Below are 18735 nucleotides of genomic sequence, written 5' to 3'. Positions count from 1 at the left end.
TTTAGTTTGGAATGATTTCAAATATTCACTCTCTACATGAGGGGAATATTCAGTCAATGTTCTATCACAGCAATCTTACATGGCTGCATGAATACTCTTGTACAAAATATTTAAATGTCAGTCATGTGTGACATCAGAAAAGCTAGTCATTAAGTAAAGGAAGACACTTAAAATGAATGGAATGTCTATAGAAACCAAGGTGCAATAGTGTCATAGAAGACTAATTACACACAAAAGGAATGAATACAGATTTGTGCATACATGTAACACACTTGTGCAACTGACCTTTCAGCAAGGGCTGAAATACAAAATATTGTCTCATTTCAGATATCTTCATTTTTATCCCTCCTTGCACCTCCTGGTGAAAGATTTATTGAAAAATTTAAAGCATGTCTAAAAAATAATTCCTAGTATAAAAGACATTTTTCAAATTAGCTATATATATTTTTAAATTGTCCATGTAGCTCGTCTCAGAAGCCTAGCAAAGTGCAATATCATGAAGTTCTGAAATTAACAGACCTGAAGTAAATGTCATGGCAGAGAGGCGTTAAGTCCTTTCTTAAAAAAAATAAAATTAAAAAGAGTGATACATGTAATGAAAATTAACTTTATTTATACAAATTTTAGGGACTGCAAATTTAGCCACTGTTTCTCTACAATGCATTTTACAGTTCTCCTTGAAACACTTTTACACTGGCTTTCAACACTTAATTACAATCTTTGACATTGGCAGACCATACAAAGCATCTGTGCAATAAATCATAAGCAACATTTGGCAGCTGGGAGTGCAACGTAAGAATGAATTAAAAAGGTCTCGATGTAAAAACATAACAAAAGCACATATGCTAAAGGCACACCGTCTCCTTTGTTTGTGCTGGTCATCAAAAGCATCAATAGAGAATTTAAACCTCAGCAATAAAAACCACTCAATTTACAAATGGTTGGATCCAACAAGTCTCAGAGCTGAAAAGAAAACACAGGTCCAGTGAGGAAAGACATGAGGTTTGATATATTAAGTCAATTTATTTTAAGGCTTAGAAGACAAAGGTATTGGAAGAAAAAGAAACCAAACCCCAGGGAAACCAACTGGGGAGCAGAGTTTGATCCATCCCTTTGTGGACTAGAAACACTGTTAAAGCTACATGTCTAGCTTCTGGAAAAGAGGGGAGCAGCTTGACACACAGCTCAGGCTGAGTTGTGGAGCAGCCTTGACAGACTCTGATGGGAGCACACTCCAGCCTTCTTGTGCTGTACAAAAGGTCATTGCAACATGGGGTGCATTGTTCAGATTCCCAGGGGGGGGTGCTCCTTTGGGAAGGGGATACACTTCTCTGTGCTTTGCTCAGTCTGGGGCTCACAAAAGAATCTATTCTCATCTTGATCCATAAGCAGTTGTGTCTGAATCAAGGTGCACTATGCGGAGACCAAAGCCCATTATCACTGTCACTCATAACGGTGAAAAACTAAATAAAGATAAAGTATCCCAGAAATAAGAGCACTCACTTCCTAGAAATTAAATGTCGTCTCATAGCCCAGTCCATTAGTTCTGCTTTTGTCTCTCAAGTTCAGGTCATATAAGTTAAAGTTCACATCTGATATCTTCATTAAAAAAACAAAAAACAAAAAAAGAACTTGTTTCTATTGTAGTGTGGTGGACTTGGTCTGAATGCTACCGTTGAGATCTCAACTTCAAGCATTTATGAAGTTTGGCGGTGGAATGATTTGAGTTGCTCCTCATTAGGAGCCTTAGAGGCAGCAGAAGCAGTTAACTGGTTAAGCTTTGCAGGACTCAGGCAATCAGAACCTACATATCTCTAGCAATTAAGGCACTGCAGGTTCATAAAGGATGTTCTATTTAAAGGTGTGTTTAGTAAGCAACGGGCAAATGTTCATCTTTCATATCAATTCAGGGATCTAGTTTTTGCGAACTATATTTGCCACTGCCAGCAGAACTGCTCTTTAAAATGGCTGGGAACAAAATTTCCAGAAGTACCTAAGTGACTTAGGAGCCAAAGTCCCACATTGAAAGTCACTTTTAAATACACTTAGGCTTCTAAATCCCCGAGTCACTTTTGTATGTGGGATTTAGGCACTTTTGAAAATTCAGAAGCAGAAAGAAGTGAAAAATGATAATAAAACCCTTTTCTCTGCTTTCGTGAGGCATTAAGCATTATTTACAAGAGTGTTGTAAATAGCTGCTATTAACTTTAAGTGTTAACAGTAGTAAAAGCAACAGGAATAAGCACCTAATTGTGAAAAGCTACACTTCAGATTAATTTTGTTTTGCACAGAAGACACGATTGATAAGACAAGAGGAGTTAGACACTAATTTGCCATCAAGCAAGCAGAAGAAACCTGATGATACAGAGAACGACGGAGAGATCTTACACCTGCCCAGATCCTCAGCTGGTGTTGGGGTAGGTCCAACGAAGCTAGTGGACCTGTGTTGATTTTCCCCAGCTAAAGAAATGGCCTGCTGGTTTTATTGGTCTTTCAGGAAAGCGCTACCTCTTCACAAGTTCAGAGAATAGTGAAATCTATTCCCTAGCTGCAATGCAGGTGGCTACATTTCACAAACCGAATGTAGTGTTTTCAAACTAAATGGATTACTGTATTGTCACAGGTCACAAGCATAAATTGGTTGATGTGGCTTTAAGCCTCGGGTTGTCTGGCGCTGCAAACCGATGTTCTTAGTGGAAGAACTTGAAGCAATAATTATAGACATTGCTGTGCTACCTACTAAATGCAAATATCAGCAGAGAGTTTAAGTCTGTTACCGCTGCAATAGATCCAGCAAACATGTGGCACAGATTTCAGTTTCAGGGCTCTGTAGAAGCAGCTTCTTTTGCCCTCTTTCCAGCTTCTCCTACTTACTGTTTTTCTTCTTGTTGAAGATCAAAGAAAAAAATCACAGTATATGGCTGGAGATTTTACCTTCAGGTCATGTAGAAGGATACAATAGACACTGTATTCTGTGTCGGTCTCTGAGGAAATCAGCCATTCTTAGACAGGCTTCCTTTTCCCGTTCCATCTCAGTCATTGGTCAGAAAAAGAAACATGAAAGCTCAGCTGAAAGCCACATACAAAATACAGCATTGTCCATGAAATGTTTCACAGAATGTCAAAGCAGCCTTCTTCTAGCTTTCATGCAAGAAAGGCTGGTACAGATCCCTACTGGTACCACCTTTCTTCCAGTGAATTGCTCATTAATACTTAGATAACACACACAAGGTTAAACACATGTACATAAAAAGATGTAATCAGAAGTTTGGCATTCTAAGAAAGCATAACACTTTGGAAACAAGCATCAATATAGTAAAATATAATTACAAAAATATATACTTTACTAGAATTTACACAACATTAGGCACTGCAAATAATTGCTATCCCTGAAAAATAGGGTGCCATTACAAGCAGTGAACAGTTTTGTTAGTAAATAGCCCATAGTAAAATTGACACTGCAACAGCTATTTAAAAGCGTTCCTTATTATGTATCACACATTTCAGTTGTTACAGTTAGTTGTACTCTGATTTTTGATTTCACAGAAGATCAGAAGAGCGGTTTGGACTAGCACTACAGGCCAGATCCAAAGCCCACTGAAGTCAATGGGAGTCTTTCCATCGGCCTCCATAGACTTTGGATCAGGTCTTAAGCACACCAGTTTGCAGGAAATGTCATAAGGACTTAATTTCATCCCTGGTGTAAACAGGAGCCATACCCGTTTTACTTCAATGGGAGTTGCACTCACTTTGGGCCAGGGCCTAAAGCATTATTCTGGAGGCACAGCTCTGAGCATTTCTTCAACATGACTGGATCTGGCATTTTTGCAGGAAAGGCTGAGCAGCAAAGGACAAATGGAACAGGAAACAACAATGCATTCAAACAATTTCTTAAAATAAATTAATGCTAGTAACTCCAGTGCTCCACTAGACTCTTATGTATATTATATTAGCTTTTGACTAGCCTGGAAAATCCTGAATCAAAGGTCTGACAGAGTTTAGCTTGTCCTTGAATGTCTTTTTAGTCCTACTATAGCAATCAACAGTCAAAGAAGATGATAAACAACAGTGTAGTGGACAGGTGTGAAAGAGAACAGATGGCAGACTAGAGAGCTCTTGACAGATACAATCGCATATTCAGTGATCTCTTGTACCAAGCAGAATTGTTAAATGCCTTCAGCCCAGCAGATATCACTCTTTTTAGAAGTAATTGCTCTACAAAACAGTGTAAGCAAACGGTGAGATTTTCTCCTTGATAAATTAAAACTATTTACAAACATCTAAACAGGAGTAATAGCATCAGAGAATCCACCTATCCTCATGAAAAGATTTCCAACTATGCTATCAATATATAATTAAATTACTCTCTCTTGAGAAACTTATGTTGGCAAGAACTTTCAAAATAAGTGGCTTCTGTTACTCAAGCATTTGAGTCCCTACTGAAATATCTACATTAGCTCATATAGGGACATTCCCTACTTCTGCTCAGCTGAGGTTCCATCTGACAACTGGAGACTTAATGACATTTCTTTACAGTCTCTAATACCAAGACTATCATGACTCCCAATAATCAAATGACATAACTGCCTGGGCCTTCCACTTACATAGGATGCAATGAAATGCTTGGTGTTTCGAGAACAGACTACAACGTTTTGAGAATAGACGTTAAGTAACCTCCTTTGCCTATTCCATCAATGGGGTCATTGTCGATCTTTAGGACACTCTCCTCTAAGACCATGACAAACACCACAACAGATGCAGCTATGATCCACATAACGAACGCAACATTTGCAACCTCCAGTGATGGTAGCTGGGAGCCAAGACAAAACAGGCCTTACAGCAGCAAGTTCTTCAAGGTAAGGGACTGGTTTACAGCAGTTTCCATTTCTGCTTACTGAAGTGTTTCAGTCCATCCCTCATAGGTTTAGAGAAATGTCTTCCACACCAAAAGAGGTTTAAATCTAGTCTTCCTCTTGGAAAAAGAAACAGGTTGCGTTGGGGAGAAGAGGGTTAGGAGGAGGAAGCAGTGTCTTCTTTCTGCACCAGCCTGCAGCAAAAGCAGAAGCAGAGTAACATCTGGCTGATACAAAAATAAGGCTTTTAAAACCTGGAGCACTCCAAGGCCCGTGTGTCTCTCAATTTCTTTTCACCTTGATGTCAAATCAATAGCAGTGAAATGTATTTGTCTTCACAGCTGGTGTCTGCTTTCATCTTCAGAAAAGATGACTTGCCTTTACAACTTCAATATCTGAAATCAGTGACCTGGCCAGGAAAATCCCAAAAATCTAAAGACAAACACAAAAAGACACAAAACCTGTAAGCAGTCTCAGAGGGAAAATGCACATTCTGGAGATTACCAAGTTGTGAGGTTGCTCTGAGTAAAGGGACAGATTCTGCTACCCTTAGTCAGGCTCCAATTCTGCAAACACTTAAGCACATGTATAACTCTTCTCAAATGAGTATTCCCATTAAAGTTAATGAAACTACTCATGTGAGTGAAGTTATGCTTAAGATATTTGCAGACTCGGGGACTTCTCACCCAAATAGCTACACACTACCCAATGAGGGTAAGGGTGGCATAATCTGGCCCATAAAACAAAAAGCTGGTGATTAAAAAAAAAAAAAAAAAAAGATGCTTTCATGTAACACTTCTACTGGGAACAATCATATGACTTCTGTGTGTCAGAGTGGGAAGCCAGGTTCAGCGAGGTTCCTTTAGGTCTAACACTCTCCCATCATTTCAATTACTTTTAAACATTTCAGGCATTTCCATTTTTCTGCCCAGTTCAGTGATCCAACTTGAAGATTTATAAAATCAGAGAGTTAGAAGGGACTGCAAGGGTCATCTACTCAGTCTAACCCGCTGCCAAAATGCAGGATTTGTTGTGTCTAAACCATCCAAGACAGACGGCTGTCCAACTTCCCTTTGAAAACCTCCGGAGTAGGAGCTTCCACAACCTCCCTAGGCAGTCTGTTCCATTGTCCTACTGTTCTTACAGTTAGGAAGTTTTTCCTGAGAATTTCATCTAAATCTGCTATGCAGTAGTTTGAACACATTGTCCTTTACCCTGCCCTCTGTGACAAGACAGAAAAATACTTTTCTCCATCTTTTTTTAGGGGAACCTTTCAAGTATTTGAAAACCACATACATCCCCCCCACCCCTTAATTTCCTCTTTTCCAGACTAAGTATACCCAATTCTTTCAGTCTTTGCTCATATGGCTTGCATTCCATCCCTCTGATATCATATAGCCTGACCCTATCTCTCTCTTTCAGTCAATATTCCACTTTGAAAGCTTTTTGTACATTTAATTCACATTTAACTGTGCCAAAGGAATGAAACATTTACCACAAACCTTAGTGTGAAAAATGTCATCATATCATTTTGAGCCTTTCACCAAAAATGGCCTTTTTTCAAATTAACCCCTCCGCCCCCAACATTCAAAGTTTTGCAATGTTTCAATGAAAACTGGTTTGGGTTGAAAATAAATTTTGGAAAAAGGTTGTGGGTGTGCACGTGTTCAAAAATCGGTAAAACTTTCATATTTTTCACAAAAAATTGGGCCATTTTTGAAAATTTAAGAGGAAGTTCAATTTTCTCAGATTACATTTCATTGTGGGTCCATCATGCAATGTAAAATAATTTACTGATTTAAGGAGAAGATCTAGTCACTGAAGACTTCTATGATCTTGAAGACGAGCCAGTTAAAGATCAGACATCGTCACTATTCTAGTCCTGGGCTTCTCCTGAGCACAGATTACCAAATAGGTTCATTGGTACCAGACCATGTGGTGATTTTAGGATATTGATGAAAAGGGGCATGAAAGTGCAACGAGACCAGCAAATCCATGTTAACTTGTGACAAAGGCAAGCTTGAACATAGGTCTATGGAAATGAGAGGTCACAACAACACCTCCGCACTTTGCAGCCTTGTCCTTACTAGCAATTTTAAAAAAACCTAAAAGCCATGCATTTTTTTTCCTTAAAGAGAGACTTAATATTTCACAAAGCTAAGAAATTAAAATAAAACCACATACTTTCATCCTTCAAAAACACAGTGTTAAATTTTTTGCCATACTTTGCAAAACGCAAGGATTTCAAAGTTTCTAAAATACAGTAACTCCTCACTTAATGTTGTAGTTATGTTCCTGAAAAATGCAACTTTAAGCAAAACGATATTAAGCGAATCCATAAGAATTAATGTAAATAGGGAGGTTAGGTTCCAGAGATTTTTTTTTTGCCAGACCAAAAAAAGACTATATTATACATACATACATACACACACACACAGAGTATAAGTTTTAAACAATTTAATACTGTTCAGAGCGATGATGATTGTGAAGCTTGGTTGAGGTGGTGAAGTCAGAGGGTGGGATATTTCCCAGGGAATGCCTTACTGCTAAATGATGAGCTAGCAACTGCCTGAGCCCTCAAGGGTTAACTCATTGTTTTTAATGTAGCCTCACACTCTACAAGGCAGCACGAATGGAGGGAGGGGAGACAGCATGGCAGACAGAGACAGAGACACAAACCGTGTGTGTGTTTTAGAGAGAGAGAGAGAGAGAGAGAGAGGGGCGCATTTCCCCTTTAAGTATGCTGACCCCACTCTTAAAGGCACTGCCTTATTAAGTAGATCAGCAAGCTGAGAGACCAGCTGCTGCCAGGAAGCTCCCTCCGTGCTGAAACCTCTCGTGTGTCCCCGCTGCTCTACGGAAGATGGGGTAAGCGGGGTGCAGGAGCAGGAGGGAGGGGGACACCCTGACATTAGCCCCTCTCTGGTCCCTGCCCCTGCACAGCAAGCAGGAGGCTCGGGGAGCAGCTTCAAGGCAAAGGGCAGGAGATGCACGGCAGTGGGGGGAGGGACAGCTGAACTGTCAGCAATTGATAGCCTGCTGGGCGGCTGCTGCACAGGGAACTTAGGGGAGCGGGGAAGCTGATAGGGGGGCTGTTGGTCCACCTTGGTTCCAAGCCCCCACCAGCTAGCTGCAACGGGCTGCTCTTCCTGCAAGCAGTGGACAAAGCAGGTGACTGCCAAACGACGTTATAAGGGAGCATTTTGCAACTTTAAATGAGCATGTTCCCTAATTGATCAGCAACGTAACAACTGAGCAACGTTAACTGGGACGACTTTAAGTGAGGCGTTACTGTATTGTTTTCCTCCCTTCAACTACCTTATAGTAGACAGAAGATGTGAGGCTGAAGCTTTTACTGTGGCAGTAGAAGAATGAAACCACTGACCTGCAGCAATGAGATAGCTATGAAGGCTCCTGCAACAATGTAGATGTTTCGGGGTAGCCAAGCTTCAAGAGCAGGGATACAACCCTTCGTGAAAATTAAGTTGTCCCATCGGTTTTTCTTCTGGGTAGATGAGGGGGGGGGGGGGAAGAAGGGGGAAGCATGTTACTTTTTCGTTTATATTTACTAGAACTATGCAGGCAACATTTCTTTGTATGGGTCTGTAGTTGACAGAACTAGTATTTTTAAAAGGAATCCAGAAGTACAAGAACTAGAGACTTGTAACTCAGATTGTCTTGAGCTTCATGAATCAGTACATATTTCTTGCTGCAAATTGACTATTAATTAGGAACACCCTTCAAAAGTTCTGATAAATAACCAGAATTGTAGGAACTTATTTGGAATACACTTGAACTTTGAGTCTCTTCTTTCAATGATAACAGCGCTACCTCACCACCTCCCACCAATTAAACGTATCCACTGTCTCTCTCCACCTGTCCCTAGTACAGGCAGACCCTCTCACTGGCTACAGAAAATCCCCAGGGCAGCTTCCATGCAGGTGATGGTATAGTCCAGCATTCAGTTGTTTGTTCTTATAGTTTTCCCTTGCTGCTCTATTTTATCGCTCCTGCATAAACATTGACTATTACTCTTAGTTTCTCAAATTTAAAAAGATAGGCCAAAATATTTAAGTTTTTCGAAAAGAGTGACCCAATCTAATTTATCAGTGTGTTAGATCACACATCTGAACCACCACCAGCTAGAAACACCAACACTTTAGGTAGCAGATACTCACCTGTGCTCTGATGTCATATCCACACTGTGTATTCACAACCTTTTGCTGGGAAGGGGGAAAAAGTTAGAAATATTAATACAATCCTACCAGCTTGAGTTCACAGGACATTGTTTATCTGTTAGAAGACTCGTGATCAAACTACAACCAACACCAACTGAGGGAACTATTCTATCTTCTGTTCATGCTCCACTATTGCATTTTTTTTTTTAAAAAAAAGCTTATCTTTTTATAAGACCATGAGACATGCTGAAGTATATGGATATGTTATCCCATTACTTTATAGGCCCCACACATCCTTACAATCTTGTTTCTTCCACCCTCAATTTTCATCACCAAGGCCAACCCAACATCATAAATTACAGCTCGCTCAGCTGTATCACTACTCTGCAGACATCTCTAACACCTATTTCTTGAAATACTAACGATCCAATACCTACACCTTCAAAGACTTCTGTCACTTCAGCCAACTAACTTCAACCAGCTTTACGGAGTTGCGTGGCTGAAGTCCCACGCAACAACAGTTGAACGTTTTGGAGACGGGATTAAAAAACAAAACAAAACAAAAACAGCCTATTTATTTACACAAGAGTGTAGGGGATTTTTGTAAGCCAGTCGTGCTCCCCTCCTTTCCCCTTTTGGTGGCATGTTTGTGATTTTGATCAGCTAACAGCTGGACTCCTACAAGATCACAAGCTATTTGACTTAGATTATTTTTAGTGCATTTAGTTCAAAAGTCTACCAAGTAATCAGACTCTAAAATTCTAACAAACCCTGAAAATAGGACCTGACATTGAAGCGTACTGAACTCTAAGCCTTACAGAGCACAAAGATCACTGAAATTACTTGTGGCTTCAATGGATACAGAGACACTTGTGTGTGTGAGTAATATTGAGATTCATTTCAAGACCACAGTTTTGTTAAGAGGAAAGCAAAAAAATTAAAATAAAATAAAAATGAAAACCTATTTGCTTCATAATTATAGTTGTCAATTTACCATAATTTGCAGTTATAGGAATTAAATGCCAAAAATAACATTTTGTGCAAAGAGGTGTTTCACAGTACTGAATGCCAGAAACAACAAGTTTGTGATTAAATCAAACTGAGTGCGACTAATTCAGACTGCTATTAAAAAAAATAAAGAATAATCAAACCCTGAGAAAGGGGTGTCCTTCAAATCTCTTCTGAAGCACTGAGATACTACAGTCCTCATGTCCAACTCAAGGTTCATGTCGCAGCCAGGCAAGCAAGCCAGACAGACTGCTTTTGGGCCCGAATCCAGCAAAGCACTAAGGCGCATAAATCCCACTGAGGCCAATATGATTACTCATTTTATCAGCAGAGCCAGTGAGCCCGTGCTATTTTATCTATCACAGGGGTGGGTATAGAACAGTTTTAAGATACCCCCTTCACCCTAGGGACTGAGCACACTGCTCAGACAGAGCTCCCAGGTCCCATCAGCTTTGGGAACAAGAGACCAGGAACTCAAGGAAACAATGGATTTCTAACAAAACAATATCCAACATCCATGGGCTTCAGGGATACAAAAATAGTTTCTCTAGTTCCGACACCAGTGTTTTTCAGCAATAGACTATAAGGTTTCTTTGGATCTCTGAGGAATTTGGAATAGCAATGTACAGTGAGACAGATTTTCCAGCAAGATAGGAGCAAGTGTAGCATCTATTCTCAGAGGCTCTCCCCTCCATCATCTTCATTTACTCTTCCTGTTCTTTTTCTTTAAGTCTTTTCATACTCTCCCCACCCCCAAACACAAAGAAAAAGAGAGAGAGTTTATTTCCAGCATATTTTCTCTTCCTCCCAATCTTTATTTCCCTTCTTCTTAAAACCCTAGACATTACAGCATATTCAGGAAGCACATCCTTTCAAAATTCTCCAGTAATAATATAGAAATACAAAGCCAGGAAACAACTCACAGCAGGATCAGGTACACAGCAGGAAAAGGGAACCCCACACTTCTCACGACTTTTGCTTTCAGTGCTGCAGTTGAAGTAAATGTTAAGATCCCAGTCATCTGGCCCCTGAGCACCACAGCAATGGTTCTGCAACAGATGAAGAAAAACTTAGAAGTGCTGTATAAAGAGAATTGTCCTCATAATAGCTCTGTGAGATAGACAAGTGTTATCAGTTCAGTTTAACAGACAGAGAAACCGAGATGGAGAGGTAAAGTGACTTGTCGAAGGCCACCCGGTGAATCAATGGCCAAGCAAGAAGTAGAATTCTGAAGACCCTAGTATCCAGCTCCATGTTGCTTACCCTAGACCAGTGGTTTTCAAACTTTTTTTCAGGTGACCCAGTTGAAGAAAATGTTGATGCCCACGACCCAAAGGAGTTGGGGATGAGGGGTTTGGGAGGGGCTTAGGGCTTTGGGCTGGGGGTGCGGGCTCTGCGGTGGGGCCAGGGAGGAGGGGTTTGGATTGCAGGAAGGGGATCCGTGTTGGGGCGCGGGCTCAGGGTCAGGGCAGGGTATTGGGGTACAGGCTTACCTCGAGTGGCTCCCAGTCAGCGATGCAGCAGGGGTGCTAACGCAGGCTTCCTGCCTGTCTTAGCACCGCAGACCGCGCTGCACCCCAGAAGCGGCCAGCAGCAGGTCTGGCTCTTAGGCAGAGACATTCAAGCAGCTTTGCATGGCTCCCCCCCCCCCAGCTCCCATTGGCCGGAAACCAGCCAATGGGACTGCAGAGCCAGTGCTTGGGGTGGGGGCAGCGCACAGAGCCCCGTTTCCCCGCCCCCACCTAGGAGCCAGATCTCCTGCTGGCCGTTTCCGGGGTGCAGTGCAGTGTCAGAACAGGTAGGACTAGCCTGCCTTAGCTGGGCAGCACCACCGATGGGACTTTTAACAGCCCGGTCAGCAGTGCTGACCGGAGCTGCTATGACCCAGTGCCTTACATTCCGCGACCCACTACTGGGTTGCAGATCCGCAGCTTGAAAACCATTGCTCTATACCAGGGTATCTGTTAAAATTGTAACTTCCGTCCAGTTCCTGGGGACAGACATTAACATGACAAGAAATGTCATCACAACTGGCACTCTAAATGGTAGTATCAGAAGAAAGGCCATGGACAGACTTGGCCTCAGAAAATGAAATATCACTTCACTTCTATGAGTTGATCCCATTGGGTTCGGGTAGATACATTATGGAAACCATGCACTTCCACTGTCCACCCACACTGTACCCATTTTATATAAAGCGGACTTGATTCTCATATTAATCAAGCGATGTATGTGTTTTTATACTTTAGACGAGGTACTGTTAAGCAAAGCAAAACTACAACTAGCAAATTTTGAACAATTATAGGGGTACAACTTTGTCCCACCCTCCACAGACCAGTTACACAAACATTTGCCATAAGCAAATACAGAAAAATGTTACAGAGCTTGAACTTTCCTAAAATGTCAGTGTTTTATGAAACTGTAATTAAACACCTGAAATCTCCACTACAAAGTAGGATTTTCCCATCCCCATTTTACTGTGAAATTTGTATACAAAACCCATGAAATTTACAAAGCTTAATCAGAAATACATTCCTGAAACTTTTTCACCAAAAAGATATATACATGATTTGAGCTAACAAGACAAAGAATCAAACAAACAAATTTACTGATCCAGAGAAAATAGCCTGATTAATGAAACAAGACATTTTCAAAAGTCTCCATTATAATTTTAAAATGTTATGGGAAGTGTGGACCAAATATAATGTGTTCCATTAGAAAGAAAAAACTAATCAACAGTAACTTCAGGAACAGCAACATCCAACAGACAACACTGGAAAATAAGTTTGTTTCAGAATGGACAGTGTCACAATAGTTTGGGTGATTCAGAAAAAATGCATTAACTTTGGAGGAAAAAAGGTTTGCAGTAGTGGCTAGAAGGAGGGGGAAAAAACTGCTAAAAATAATTCTGTGTCAATACCTTCCCTCTACTTCTTTAAATCAATATGTTTCAGAGGTTGTACATAAAAACTTGGAGACAGCAGCAAGTGGGTTTCGGCCTTTTCATCCACCCCTTCTCCCTTCCCACTCTCCCCTGCTCCACTCACCCAAAAAAATCACTGCTAGAAGCCATGCTCCTACTAAAAATGCCAATCAGTCTGCGTAAGTAAAGTAAGGCTATAAAGGAGAAGCCCTGCTCAAATGTAAGCCACAAGGTAATATGACTTTGCATTAGTCAATGCAATGAGCTGTATACAAAAAGCTCTTCACTAGCCCAGAGTCACATATTGAAGGCACTGCAAGTCAGCCCGTGCCTAGTTAGAAGATGGATTTCAACATGGCACTGAAAGAATATGGCAGTACCTTCTTGAAGGGTCTCCTCAATCTTACAGAGCTACATTTAGTGATGGATGTCAAGTTGTTTCCCTGTTGCCTAACCGTGTTCCCCACTGTGGGTGAGTGACGGGCTTATTCAGAGATTTTCTGGCTTTATTTCCACATTTCTTAACCTGATAATCTAGCTGTGGAACTCTCTTTTGGGGAAATTTAGCCTTTTATTTTTATTGAGAGCATTTAATAAGGGTTCACCTGTAAATCAGCTTAGCACATTAGCCTGTCTCATTGTATTAAACCTGGATCAATAGCAACACCAGGAAGCATGAAAATAGTATGCTGAGCTGAGACATTTACTGATGCTGAGAACTCATTGCGAACAGGTAAGAATGAGCTGTGGTGACCTAATCGGATCTATTAAAGAGCAACACATTGCACAAATTGCCTATGGCATCTGCCAGTGTAGAAATCTGAGAATTAGAACATCTCCAAGAATCTATATGACTATCTGAGTCAGTCTTTCTGCTAGTGCTTAACCACTTCTACATCTAGTGGTTAACACCTGGATGAATGGACAAAAAGAGCATTGGGGCACTGCTTGCATCAACCATCCAAGTGGAATGCAAGTGCAAAATAGCATTGTTAACAGTTTCTGAATCCTTAGCAAAGAGACTGATTTCTGGTTCTTAGCCTGTAAAGGCTGGAAAGAAATTGCCTATAAAAATCTTGTGTGCCATGGGGGGAAAAACACTGAACAGAGGAAGTTAACCCCCTTCACCACAGCCTGTGTGAGCTCACATACACAATGGTTATTCTTTGAAGGGCCAAAGTTTGTCCCTGATGAAGTGCTTACTGAGCACATGGGTAGCATTAGAGGTGTGCTTTGCCTTGCATACTTATATTATGGTACGAAGCTGTTGGCCAACTGATCTGAAAACCACCACTCAATTATTACTGTAGGACTTGTAATATCCTGGTGTGTGCATGCATGCCATTGTCCTCTAATGAATGGAATGTTAGCACCACTCCCATTAGTAGACTTGTCTTACTCTTTAGGAAAGGCCTTCATTGCACAAGGTGTTGCTCTTAACTCCCCTCCTCTCCACACACACAGACCTCTCATCTGAGTGTAGTGGTACTTTCAATCTGGGCTAGCTGGCCCAGGGTTAGAGCCCAGGTTCTGCTTTCAGTCAGGCTGGTAACTTGCCAACTTTGCAGGACACAAGCTAAATCACTTGAGTGCTGATAGGCCTGCAACGCCTTCCCACGTACCCAGAAGGGCAGAGAAGTTCTCCAACAAATCATTTTGAAAGAACCAGAAAGCAGCTCAGCTTACTGAAGCACAAGAGCCTATGGGACATGCCCCACAGAAATCCTTGTAATACATGCAGGTGAGTGCACAGTAACTCAGGTAGGGCTTTGAGTATGGCTGCTCACCCCTGTGCTAAGCTAACCTGGGCGTCGATCACCCACGCTTACTGTACTGAAGAAGTACCCTTTGAGACTGGCCCATTGAGGATAAGACCCAATACCTCTATACTTAAGATAGTCTCCTTTGGCTCAAGTGGTAGAGGTCTAGGCTTCTGAAACAGAAATGTCCTGCACTGTGTCCGTGTACATGGACAGTGAAGTCCATGTAAACGCGATGTGATGATTAAGTCAACAGCTATGCAGTTTGCTTGGTTGCAGAATTATTTTAGGGTACTGAGAGTTATCTTCATTTTGCTGGAGGGACACATCTATTGACACCATTAAGTAAAATCAGGGCAGTCCAAAGAAGGCAGAACTTAAAGTAATTTTTTTATTTTTTTTTTTAAATCTCCTGAGAGAGCATTTTTTTTTTTTTAAATGCTATCCCAACTGGAAAACCTCAAAGACTAAGATTGTTCTTAGGGTGAAAAAGAGAGGCAGAAAATGTGACACGTTAAAGGATGACTTACAATTTTCTGCAGTGAGTCAATAAGGTTCTGTAGGTCGATGTCATCTCGGTAGGATTTAATGTTATTCTCAAAGAATTCCTTGAACCGGTCCCTCACCCAGTCCTGGAACAAGAAAGCCAGCACTGCTACAGCCAACTCCAACGTAAATATAAGTACAATTGCTCCACAGAACTGCAAAATAAAGTCACAGAGCACAGATTACAAAACTCTTATTTCAAATACAACCACATCTCAACTCAATTAAAAGTAGATACAAGGACTTCAGTAAAATGCTCACAAAGTACAAATCTGATCAAGACACAAGGCAAATTAAAATTAAACACAGTGGGAAACAAAATACAATAGGTGGAGTTATCTTCTTATTTGGTCATCTTAAAGTCTGCAGTGAACATAGACACTGTGTCATAGTCCATTGTAATATAGAGATAATGAAAAACGAATAAGCCAGTCAGAGATGGCAACACATGAAAATAATGGTCCTGACAAAGGTAGCTACTTGGATTTTTATTTCAATTCTTTTCTCAATTAAGCTGTTAGCTTCTGGATCCAGTGTAACATTAGAATTAAAACTGAGTTAAGCATTAATTTCTGTGCTGGGGTCCCACAGTTCCACCTACCAACCATTCAGAAGAGAAATGCATTTTAACTTAAGGAAAAAATAGTTTATAAAAATTTTCCACAAAATCCTCTCAACATTTTTTGTTTTTTTGAAGTCTATCCTAGAATGCCTAATTTTGTGACATTAGGAGTGCTATGGGTTGCAGTTAGATTTCTGGTATCAGAACCTATTCCAGAATGTAAGAGAAAGAAAGAGGTACGTCTAAACGTACTACTGTTGTGGATACCACCCCCAGCCACATCAACAGGAACATTTACCACACACTTCTGTGCTTAATTCAAATGTCTGGTTTCACTTAACAGTTCTTCTTTAACTGGGACACTATCCTTTCTCTTCCCTGAGCACTGAGCCACCCGACAGCACCACCAAGTTACTTACGAACTTCAGAAGGCAGATGTTTTCCCTCAGTGCTCCTACACAACCAGCGAATCCCAGAACAAACATCACTCCTCCAACCACCAAGACAAGTACCACCGGGTCAAAGCCATGGAGACGGGTTACCTTCGTGAGATCAGATAATACACCCTAAAGAGAATAATCACAAGGGAAAACAGGTAAACAAAAGGAGCACGTTTTTCATGATCAGGAGTCGTATTTTATTCCCCCACAGCTCTACTTCTGTATCCTCCTGCATTCATACTTGCTTATCAATTCAATGTATGTGCAAATAGCTACCATAACACAGAAATACTCTCTGGAAAAATTTTAATGTGCAATCTTCCACATGCCAATTTGTGTATTATACCTACAGATATGTCCCACAAGGGTCAAGCCGTCCAAGCACCAGGCCTCCCTAACCTTCAGCTTCTCCAGCTTCCTGACCTGCCTCCCCACAGGTCACCCAACAAACCAGAAAAAAAAGAAGGGACAGAGTGAGAGGGAAGAGAGATGGGAAGCTCAGCGGTGTGAGCAGTGTGATGCCTTTCTGCCCCAGAGGGAATGAGACAGTGAGATTACCCCAGGAAGACATAGCAGAGCCCAATCCTCCCCTCTCCCATTTCACACCTGGAAACACAGAAAGCTAGGAAGAAAAAAAAAATACTCTGATTCATGGTAATCTGCAGCTGTGCACATTTATGTCAACTTTCCACAAATGAAAGCTTTCTTTTACCCTTGTGTAGGCAGGGCTGCTGAAACTATATGGGAGAGAAGAGTTTCAAATTTTTAAAAAAGTCTAGTTTATTTTGTTATTGTCTTATGCTAAATAAGAGCTAGGACAGGCTTTCAGTAAAGGGAATGCAAAGGCACTTAAAAAGAAAACAGAAATTAAGCATGGAGAAGCCACTAATGCTACATTGATGTTTTAGAGGAAATTCTGGAACAGGAGTAAAAGGTGCATAGACAAAAGGCTACATGCAACTGTAACCCACACACCTCCTGGCTGTGGTGTTCTGTCCCACTTGTAACACCGACAGACCACGGTTGTCGGCGGGCAGGATCGAACCGGGGACCTCTGGAGCTTAGTGCATGAACCTCTATCACATGAGCTAAAAGCCAACTGGCTCTTAGCTAAGCTGTAGAGTGGACTCATTTTATCTTTCTCTTTAAGTCAGGGGTGGGCAAACTTTTTGGCCGAGGCCCACGCTGGGGTGCAAAACTGTATGGCGGGCTGGGTAGGGAAGGCTGTGCCTCCCCAAACAGCCTGGCCCCCGCCCCCTATCTGCCCCCTCAGAACTCCCAACCCATGCAACTCCCTCTGCTCCTTGTGCTCTGACTACCCCCTCCCGGGACCCTGCACCCTCAGCCGCCCCCTGGGACCCCATCCCCTACCCAACCCCCCCCTTTTTCCACCCCCCAGAACCTCTGCCCTATCCAACCACCCCCTGTTCCCCTCCCCTGACTGTCCCCCGGGACCCCCAGCCCCTTATCCAACCCCCCGGCCCCCTTACCATACCACTCAGAGCAGCATGTCTGGAGCCATATACACTGCCACGCTGCCCTGCATGAGTGTGCAGCCCTGCTGCACAGAGGCGGGGGGTGGGGGGAACGAGCCAGGGGCTAGCCTCTGGGGCCAGGAGCTCAGGGGCAGGGCAATCCCATGGGCCAGATGTGGCCCGCTGGCCGTAGTTTGCCCACATCTGCTTTAAGTGGTCTTGGTGTCACTAGAAGGGACAGAACACCACACCCAGGAGGTGTGTGGGTTATATACTTCCCCTAGCTGAGGAAGCACGTCTCGCGCATCAGAGTCTTTCCAGTTGAAATCCCAGAAGAGTTCCTACTTGTAACGCTGACAGCCCCTGCTTGTCAGCAGATGGGATCGAACCTGGAACCTCTGCAGCTTAAAGCATGAGTTTCTACCGCATGAGCTAAAAGCCAACTGGCTATTAGTTAAAGCTGTAGAGCAGACTCATTAATTGCTCTCTAAGTGGTCTCGGTGCCATTAGCTGGGACAGAACACTACACACAGAAGGTGTGTGGGTTTCACAAGCCCCAGGAACACCTTTTGCATGTGACCCTCTAGGCCTAGGGAAAGCTTGCACACCACAAGGAGGTTTTCCTGGAAAATTGTTTATAAATAGGTGTTTGATCAATCACACCATTTCTTCATCCAGCACAGCAAATTAGTTGAAGCAGAGCTGCAGTAAGAAAGGTGAAAGAAGAACTCATAACCTAGCACTAGCTTTGCAGAAAAATCAATCTTCATGGAGATTTCAATCTTCACGGAGATTTCAACTAAACAGGCTACCACAAGATGGTGCTAAAAGCCTGGAACCATCACATCATTTCCACCTAGCGTCAAGCCTGAGGATCTGAACTAGGGCCACAGCAAAACAATTAGCATGTGGAGTGTGGCAATCAGATAGGGAGCTTTCAAGCCTCAGAACCATCTTTTCCCACCTTAAAGCCCTAAACAATGTCACAGC

At 42.0% G+C, this 18735-nt stretch overlaps 1 protein-coding gene across 6 annotated transcripts in view; it reads right to left on the bottom strand.

The window, feature by feature from the left end:
• Positions 1-587: 587 nt before the first annotated feature.
• Positions 588-18735, bottom strand: part of TSPAN14 (tetraspanin 14) — a 79037-nt gene continuing 60889 nt past the window's right edge. For 5 of the 6 annotated variants that reach the window (XM_073353279.1, XM_073353283.1, XM_073353284.1 and 2 more), the window contains 6 exons: positions 16250-16396; positions 15253-15423; positions 10963-11088; positions 9032-9076; positions 8239-8358; positions 588-5285 (listed from right to left, as the gene is read on the bottom strand). In XM_073353279.1, the coding sequence (XP_073209380.1) occupies positions 5214-5285; positions 8239-8358; positions 9032-9076; positions 10963-11088; positions 15253-15423; positions 16250-16396 (681 nt within the window). In that variant the 3' untranslated portion in view covers positions 588-5213. The remainder of the gene's footprint in view (positions 5286-8238; positions 8359-9031; positions 9077-10962; positions 11089-15252; positions 15424-16249; positions 16397-18735) is intronic. The other variant, XM_073353285.1, reaches the window with a different exon arrangement.

This window comes from Lepidochelys kempii, chromosome 7 (genome assembly GCF_965140265.1).
Source record: "Lepidochelys kempii isolate rLepKem1 chromosome 7, rLepKem1.hap2, whole genome shotgun sequence".
NCBI classification, from domain to species: Eukaryota; Metazoa; Chordata; order Testudines; family Cheloniidae; genus Lepidochelys; species Lepidochelys kempii.
Note: the sequence above shows the minus strand (reverse complement) of the source record. Positions and strands in the feature narration are given on the sequence as shown.